The 9985-nt window shown below is 31.7% G+C and overlaps 1 protein-coding gene across 1 annotated transcript; it reads left to right on the forward strand.

Moving 5' to 3' along the window:
• The first annotated feature begins 6824 nt into the window (after positions 1 to 6824).
• LOC125822144 (V-type proton ATPase subunit c2) lies at positions 6825 to 9659 on the forward strand. Its single transcript, XM_049501521.1, has 3 exons — positions 6825 to 7080; positions 7166 to 7451; positions 9130 to 9659. Exons 1-3 carry the CDS (start codon positions 7002 to 7004, stop codon positions 9260 to 9262), a joined length of 498 nt encoding a protein of 165 aa, XP_049357478.1. The 5' UTR covers positions 6825 to 7001; the 3' UTR covers positions 9263 to 9659.
• The last annotated feature ends 326 nt before the right edge of the window (positions 9660 to 9985 follow it).

A 9985-nucleotide genomic window follows, 5' to 3' on the forward strand; every position in this document is an offset into this window, starting at 1 on the left:
TCGAGTGATAAAGGCCAACTGATTTTTTTTTAGTTTCTATATTTTTGTTAAACTAATTTGGATTCGCACCAAATGAGACGCTAGAAAAAATGTTAACAGTAAATAGTATATCAACCGTAGCTAGTACACCAAATGAAACGCAAGAACAAGTGCTGAAGTAAATAGTATATCAACCGTAGCTGGTATATAATCATACCCATTTTTCTATATTTGAAATAATATAAGCTTTTACTACTAAGTTTCATTTATTATTCCATCAATGGTAGTCATTGGACCTTACAGACTTAATCTCATACAAATGGAATTCCTAAGGCATAAGCGGAGGAAGAATTATTTTGTATAGAAGAGATGTTTGTCTCACGCTAGACTTGTATAATTCTTATATGAGCCTTATATTTTGCTATGCATCTATTATTGGTGGTGATCTAGAACCGTGGGTCGAGCTTAAGCTCCCCTCAGCTTTGTAATTTTATTCATTAATATAACTATCACACCATCATACAGTAATAAATTATAAAAAAGAATTTTTATGTATTATAATAACTTTACATACTGCCTGATTTGAAATTCTAAATCAGTATCTTTAAACAGTAGAGCATGAGCTTTGATGAAGAAAGGTAAAATAGATTTCTACTGTTAGGATAAAGGATGATAAGCAATATCTATCAATCTATATATATGGTCGGCCAAAGTTTCCATTAGAAAGTAACAAGTCAACAAGTAAAGTATTATAGTAAACTAATATTTTTTTTCCCGGTTGTCAATAGTACTGTTATATATTGTTGGTTGTTTGTGGGACTTGTACAGAAGCAATTAGGAGTTGGAAATCATATGAGCTGGCTTCCAATAACGTAGAGTTTGTGGCTAAAGTATAATCGCACTTTAAAATTAACCAAATTTCCTTAATTAGGACGGCGCTAGGTGTTGCTCTAGAGGTCCGAGGTTAAGAATGATTATGTCACCTCTATACAAATATAGTTTGTGATGCAGGTGGTGAGACTATTTTACTCTTAACTAAAGGTTTCTAATTCGAACATCGGATATGAAGACCCCCGATTAAGCTCTACCGTGCGCAATTCAAATTTAGTCAGGATTCCAATGCGAATATTGAATATCGGGTGGACAACCAAAAATGAAATTGTCACCTCTACTTTTATTGACAATCATATATATTCAGAATTCGATCTTTGTGAGTTAAATCTCTAAGATTTTTAAGTAAAAGTATCGATTCATATCTATTAATTATTATAAATTTTATATATAAATATTTGATTCACATAAAAAATATATTGAATTCAGATAAACCAGTAGAAAATTTAATCGGAAAAGTTACAAATTTATATATTATAAATTAATAATTATATATTTACTAATTATTTTTGTAATTAGGATAGGTGAAGGGAAAGAAGTAATCGGGCGGCTAGTATGTGATGTGGACTAATTGGTTGTTGACGTCAAAGGGGTTCGGTCGGCGGTGACCTCCCATCATTCGGCGGACCTCATCATTCGCCCCATTCGACTCCATGGTCCACAACATCCCCACCTCAAAACCCAATTCTCTTTCTCCCTCTTCTCTACGTTCATCCGTATAAATATCGAATAATTTTAAAACTAAACTTTAGGTCAATAAAAAATAATAATATATATATATATATATATATATATATATATATATTTTATTTTTATATAATTAATATTTCAATTTTATATATTTTTCACTTATTTCATCAACTTTCATGTCACATTATTCTTCTTCGATCTTAAGTCGTTTGGTCTGAAATAAGTTATTTCAGTATAGGTAATTTCGAGATAAGTTATGCTATCATGAATATGTAATAACGTATCACATCATTATGATGGAAATGATGGGATAAATAATTCGAGGACAATCTAATATCTCCAATTAAGTACATGATAAAATTATTTTATATTTTATCTTGAGATTATTATACCTTATATCTTACACCAAACGACTCCTTATTATTATTTGTCCACATGTATTGAACCTTAAAATTACCCTTTCTTATTGATAATATTAATTAAGTAAATAAATGTGATTTCTCTAATTTCTTAAATTTTTATTAGACGAGGTACGTAGTCTGATATCAAAGTAAACAAAGGTTCTAAGTTCGAATTTTATTGTCACCTATTATATTTTAAAAAAAAACACATACTTAGCTCATAAAAAAAAATCAAACCTACATGAGTCATCTTGAAATTGTAATTAATTAATTAAAAATATGTCATCTAAAATTTTAAACTTTTTAAATGAAATAAACACATACTTAAAATTTAACATTTCTCTGTCAAACATGTGTTCGGTAACAATACAAAGTGTATAAAAAAGTAAGTAGCTATGATGCAAAAATACCCGTTAGCGTAAAGAGCAAAAGGAATATCCTTGAGAGGGGTCCTCTCAAGATTTTAGACATACATTAGACATTGACTTTCCTCCAAACACCCCCCCCCCCCCCCCCTCTTCGGATAATATAATGGGATTTAATAAATTAATGAAGTTGTACTAATTAAGAACATAACATCTTACCCTTTAGTTAAGTGAAATTATTGACTTATGGTTACATGGTGGTTGGTGAAGAAGAAAAATCACTCTCCTAAAAACTCTATTTGTCTCTAAATCAATGGTCCTAACAAACTTCACCATTATTTCTATGATCATTCCCTTTTTTTTTAAAATAAAATAAAATTTCAATCCGATGTTCAAAATTTGCATTGAAGTCCTAACTAAATCTGAATTGCACACTATAGGTCTCATTCGGGGGAGCGGGGGGTGGCGCCCCAACCTTCATACTCATGGCTCAAACTCGAGACCTCTGGTTAAAAGTGATTCAGAGTAGTCCCACTACAACACCATAAACCAGGTTGGTCGACCATTCCCTCTTCACTATACTTGTAAATTATTATATTTAGATGTGTGAAAAACAAGATTCTTTTCATTGTTGGGGTGGGTGGGTTAGGGGGGATGGGGGGAGCATATGCATTATGATTACATAACTCTTCTAGGTAGCAAATACTACATATGTCATTTTACAAAAGAATTGTTACATATCACTTTTCGCGATTATAACATCTTACCATAAAACTCATAATTAAATATTTAAGCACTTTTTACCACCTTATAATTAGTAGTAATTGTAAGAGAGTAGTCTTTTTAGCATCACTAGAATTAATTTTGATATAAAATATATTGAATTTATATTTTGGAGGTACTTGCCTCATCTAGAAATGAGATGTTGATGATTGACCATCATGTTAAAAATTAAAGTGGACAAATCCTGTGCCTAATTAATGGACCATAATATTATTTAAAAGTTACCAAGTTACTGTTAGTGACTGATTGATTGATAACCATATAGATGCTGTCATGTGTATATCATCACTGTATATACAAGCACAACCCAAACTTCCTTGAAAATATTTTGATATTACGTTTTGATTTCTATCACAAAATGAAAAGAAAATAAAGTCTTAACAAGTGAGCATGCATTTGGTAAATAGCCAATTAGTGAAAAAACATGTAATAAATTTTTTTCTAACTTAGATATGATATTCGTCGAAATGGTATACTATTAGACGTAACTCCTATACGTAGTCAGCAGAGCTCTTCTTTTTTCTTTTTTTTTTGGGTGGTAGACCTCTGTAAAAAGAAATGAAAGTTGTTCAAATTTTAATTACTTCTTTTCCTTTATTCTTTTTAATTCTAATTGAGAACTAATGTGATTATTATATAGCTAGCTAGGTACAACCTAGTAGTAGAAAGGGAAATTTTAAGAAAACCTTTAAAAAAATTGGATTTTGTCACTTGTCACTTTCAACAAGGAATGTTCCATATTAGTACCTATTTTGATGGAACAATACATATTGTCAATTTGAAAAATTTGTGGGAGTGATATTTTTTATTTATTTATAATAAAAAAGAAGATTCAAAGAACAAACAAGGTAATTTTTTTATTTTTTTCTTTTCGAGGGGGAATGTCCTGACACAAAGTGTTGGGAATTGGGCCAATTCTGAATGAGAAATAATTGTAAGAAACCATTGATGGTCATATGAGAGCTATTTTTTCTTCTTTCCATCGTGTATAAAATTAGGGTGAAATAAAAGCGGAGCTAACAGTTTGCTTAAACCTAATAACTTTAATTTAGATAGTGTATTTTTGTATAAAATAATTTATGTACGTAGTATTTATAACTAATTTATTTGAAATGCAATAAACTGCATTCTATATAATTTGAAATTTATAAACTCAAAATCATAGATTCGTTTGTTCTCCCATAAACAATATAATGATGAATGTCGTTGTTGATTACAGTATGGTTATATGGCTCGAACACTGCCCCGTGTTAATGAGAGTTTCTTTCAAGATTATAAGTGGGGGGTCCAAAAAAACAAAAAACAAAACTAAAAAATGATTGTTCCTCAATGATAGCACTTCCCAATTGACTAATTACATCTATTTTATTCTTTTGCTTGCATTGATCAGACAGAAATGTGTTTCTCTCTTTTTCTTTATTACTACTTTATTGTTTTTTGGTTTGTAGATACGTACGTTTCTCTTTTGCACCTTCACGATTAATCCATGTTTATTCTCTCCTGTTTTTTTTGTCAAAAGTTGTGATTCTTTTTTAAGTAGTTACTTAGCTTACTATCTTAATCTTTACTTACTTAAACTTGCCATTTGCCAAGTATATCTAGGTTGGTCGATAAGGTATCTTTAGTATTATTACCCATGATTTTTGTGAACCATTTGGCTGGCATTTTCATGGACCATTTTTCGAAAACCTAACTTCAATTAATATCAAAGATTTTATATTTTTTTAGTAGGATATATAATTGAAATTCTAGTTACCAAAAGTTATAACTAAAACAAAAAAATTAAATTCAAAAAAAAATAATGTATTAATAGTCATTCCTTATTTTAGAGGTGGAGCCAACTTATAGCTTTGACTCAAACCCTAAACCCAATAAATAAAAATAATATTGTGATTCATAATTCATAAATTAAAAATCTTAATTTTGACTATAAATTTATTGTTATTGTCTTCAATTTCGCTTTTCTCGTTAGATTCTACACTAACACTAATTTGTTTTTTTAAAAAAAACCAATTGTAATTTGGCAATAAGGGCGGAGACACATAATATCGTTTGTCATCCGACATTGCTTCGTCGTGGAAAAATTTAATTAAATGTACATCATTATATAATATTTTTTTTAAAACTATGAATTAGTATAATCTAGTGGTGATAACTGATAATAATCCAATTGTCTGATACGATACTGCTCGCATAAAATTTTGTATATGCGACTGTGCAATTTATGATTAAATTATTTGTTAGTGATGCTGATTAATGTCCTTTTGAGAGATTCTAATATTGTCAGGCCAGCCCCCCACAAAAATGACTTGAGAAGCACTTCATGATCTCAGTTGAACGTGGGTGTGATGCTTCTTCTGTATACTTCTGGTATAATATCAACAGATCACAAGGGAGGTAGTAGTCCACATGTGAATTCGATCATAGATTTTATTTAAATAATATATTTGTATTAATAAATTTGCTAATATAAATATTAAATATAGAACTTACTTAAAAGTATATTCATTATAAAATTCAGAATTCATATAGTTTGAAATTCTAATTTCTGCTATGTTAATATTAAATTCTTGCATTATTTTAGACTAGTTTTTGTATGTTGTCTTACATAAGTTGCATGAGAATATTCATCAATTACCTTCAAGTGCTGGTTGTTACAATTAATCTTTGGTGTTAATGGGGAAAAATGTGAGTAATATAGAAGCTTTTCATATTGGCCGTGCGGGTGGAGCTTTTGTAATAAATACATTAATGATGAAAAGTGATAAAATAATTAAGTGGGATATATGCATGCCTTTTTTATCCACCACTTATTAATTACTGCAATGCAATGTTTTGCATGTCAAGCAAAGGTTTCAAATTCTCTCAAGTGTTTAATTCACTAACTTCTTCTTCCTATTCAAATTGTCAATTTTTTAATCAAATATAAAACGATGCTATATATTGTGGTAATGTACGTATACAATAATTTATAAAAATGATAAACTAAAACTAAACTATGTGGTGTTAATCACTCGATTATAGTTTTCACGTATATAAAAGCGCGTATTAATTTAAATTATGTTGATGATGAGTTTCCAATTGCTTTTTCAACCGTGCATTCCTCGCTACTAATTATTTTACCACCATTGAATAGTTGAATACTAATTATATAATGCTGATCTGTTATAGCGGATAACCTGTCTCATTTTTAAATTTTCAAATCAACATTATATATAACAAAGTTTGCTTGTAAATGTCTAACTTGATAGTGTAAACAAGTTATTATACTGGTCGTGCATATAACTTAGTAGGTCATAAATTTTAGGAAAGAGATTAGTATTCATTTGTCTTCCTCACGATAGCTAAAATCTTCTTTTATATTATGTATTGTTAATTTCATATTCTTTTATCGAATTAAATGATTCTTTACGTTCACTTTTCTCTCCCTATCACTTCTAACCCTCTCCAGTCTCCAGTACCCATTGCCAATTGATTAGTTTTTTTTTTTCTGATTTAAACGTTTCAATCATTAATTATTTTGTAAAAAAAATAAAATATAGAACTGTTTTTTATTTACAATTCGCCAACTATTCACAAGCTAACAGCCCAAGCCGCTATGAACAACAAGTTTAGCCCATTCAACTAACAGAAGAACAAGGCCCAGATTTCAGCGGACGGCCCAATTAAAGTCAATTCATAGATCTGGCCCATGAACATAAAGCCCATAATATGGAAGCTTCGAAGAAGTTGCCAGCACGACGTGTCCAGTGAATTGAGAAATTTGAACGTGTGATCGAGAGCGACTACAAAGAACCAGACAATCCAAAAACAATAATTCTCTCTCGCCAATCAGAAAGTTGTTCTTCCAAATTCCGATCGGTTACCGCTTAAATCTGTGTGGGAGTAAACAATGGCGTCAACTTTCAGTGGCGATGAAACTGCGCCTTTCTTCGGTTTCCTCGGCGCCGCTGCAGCGCTAGTTTTCTCATGTAAGTTTCACATGAAAATCAAACTTTTCGTTTATTATTCCGATTCAATGAATAGGAAGTAATAGAAAATTGTGGAATGTTGTAGGTATGGGAGCTGCTTATGGAACGGCGAAGAGCGGTGTGGGAGTGGCGTCCATGGGAGTAATGAGGCCAGAGCTTGTGATGAAGTCAATTGTGCCGGTTGTTATGGCTGGTGTGTTAGGTATTTATGGATTGATTATTGCAGTCATTATCAGTACCGGGATTAACCCCAAGACCAAATCGTATTACCTTTTTGATGGATATGCGCACCTTTCTTCCGGTCTGGCTTGTGGTCTCGCTGGACTTTCCGCTGGAATGGCTATTGGAATTGTTGGTGATGCTGGTGTTAGGTAAATTCTCAGTCTCCTGGTTCTTTGATAGATAACTTATTACAAACTTTTCCTTAGTTTGCACCTGAATGGATTGTGAACTGATTGGCTTCTGTAATGTATTTTGTGCAAAATTATACTACTATAGAAACTTTTTCATGGTAAGTTCATCCCAACTGACGTGAATTGATTTGGATCTTTCCTTAAATGAAATAATTGTCACCTCCAATGTCATCTAAGAATTTTAGAACTTAGATGAATGTCATCTTATTTGACTGTGTAGTAAATTGACTCTGTTTAGGGATGTTTGTCGAGGCGCTCTACCTTTTACATTAGATTCTCTTTGTCGCTATTGCTGCTTAAAGTGCTTGGTTTTCATAGAAAAGTCTGAACTTTGAATGTTATCTGATTCTTCTTCCGTGTTAGTTGAGTAAACGCTTTGTTGTAAGAACAGAAACAATTTTTTTTAGCATTTCAAAAAGAGTGACTTTGTTGTGTGAAAGCTGTATCTGTTTATGAGTCAACTTTCTACTTCAAGATGGTGCAACCAGAAAACATCAATCTCTTTGCTTACTTAGTATCCGTATGGAAAATGCATACTCTACTATTATCTCTCAAATAAGGACCTCACGTGTTAGGTAATTTTTTGTATTTGTAAAATAAATTATGTGTTTTACTTCTAAGAAGTAAACGCTTCCCTTCTCCTTCTCTCGTCCCGTGTCTCGCTTAAAGACTCTTAAGTCTTATCGCTTTTTTGCTTATTGCTTTTAAAATACTGAATGTAGTCAATAATAATCGTTCTACTTTACACATAGTTGCACCAACGAATTTAGTTGGAACTTCCAATTCAAGCAAAAAATTTTGTGTTCTCTGATTTTTTTTCTTCTTTTCTTGATAAGTGGTTTTGACTTCACTGAATAAATTTGATAAATCAAATTGCAACCTAATACTAATTTCTGCGGTAGTGACATTAGAAGGATTAACCCTATAACTTGGATGTTTCAAATTTGAAGTGTGAAATCCTAAAACTAGCATAAATTTACCACCTATTTGAGATGAAATTGATTCTAAGATGACATTGTAGCATGCCAAAAAGCAGGCCGTTAACTTATATGAAGTGGAGGACCCTTTTATTGCCTTCATATGAAATATTTAGCGCAATTGGAAAAACATAATTTACTGTTACCAGTTCCTTTAGGAAGATATCACTCCATTTTCCCCACATATGCTGATCTCTTTCCATTAAGGAATTGCACATATTTTGTTTCCACTTTTTCTAGAACTAGTAGATACTATTTTTATTAGGAAATAAAAGCTGCAGAATTTATTCTTGATGTGAAATCAAGGTATATATATATGACCGTCATTATGAAATGAGTGTGCAACATAAATATGATGTCATCATGAAATCAGTTTTGGCATAGCAAACTATTATTGTCATTCAGAAATGTATAGGAAGGTGAAAAGCATCGACTCTAAACAGTTTAGTATCATTGTAATTTGTAAAACAAAATGCTTCTTTGTTCGTAATTTCCATCATTGCTGCTATATATAATGTTCTTAGCAGGGGAGTACCGTTTATTTGATTGTTAGATCTTGTACCTGTCATCGCTTGATTTAAAGTGATGATTTAAAGTAGTTGTATCTTTCTCATATGTCTCCAAGTCCTATATACTAACATTATTATAATTTCGCACAGAGCAAATGCACAACAACCAAAACTCTTTGTTGGTATGATCTTGATTCTTATTTTTGCTGAGGCGTTGGCTTTGTATGGACTGATTGTCGGCATCATCCTTTCTTCCCGTGCTGGCCAATCTAGGGCAGAATAGAAGAAAATAATGTGTTTTCAGGTTTATGATGGAATCTTTTTCATCACTGTGCTTGCAGCTTGATAACCGATGCTAGTTGTTAGGTGCATCTTCTCTTTTTCCTTTTCCTTTTCCTTTTCCTTTTCCTTTTCCTTTTCCATCACACATTGTGTGTTCCACTGGTGTTTGTAGATTTGGGAGCTGCCTTTTCCCTGTATGTGACCAAGAGAACGTTCTCTCAATTTTTCCATTACTGTATTTTGCAATAATGAGGAGCATCTTGTTGCTTGAATGCTGATACAATTGTATTATTATTTGTGGAATGTATTGATACTCCTGAATATATGAAATCCACCTTGATCGTTGGTATAACTGCCTGAGCAGTATAATGCTTTTTTGCTTTTCTTGTGTATGACTTTTGACTTTTACATATAAAAAATGGTAGAATGAGCTGTGCAAGTGAAAGAATCTTTAAATATTGCATACAGAGTTTTGATGTAGTGAAGTGTGGGTCTGATGGAAAACGGGAAGAGCATTGGAATAGACGTTGTACAACTCGAGTTGGGATTGCTTCTTTAGAAAACATCTTTTCCTTTCCATGTTTTCTTTACCTGCTAAGCACAGTGTTAACATTGTCTTTGCAATTTTTAATGAAATTTGCTGCATTGCATGTGTTCTATTTTGGTTCACTAGTGGAGCTCTGAGTGTAAAGATGCATATTTGCAATGACAGACACAACGTGTA

The sequence above is a fragment of the Solanum verrucosum genome, unplaced genomic scaffold (assembly GCF_900185275.1).
Source record: "Solanum verrucosum unplaced genomic scaffold, falcon-dt-bn FXZP01000103.1, whole genome shotgun sequence".
In the NCBI taxonomy this organism is placed as follows: domain Eukaryota; kingdom Viridiplantae; phylum Streptophyta; class Magnoliopsida; order Solanales; family Solanaceae; genus Solanum; species Solanum verrucosum.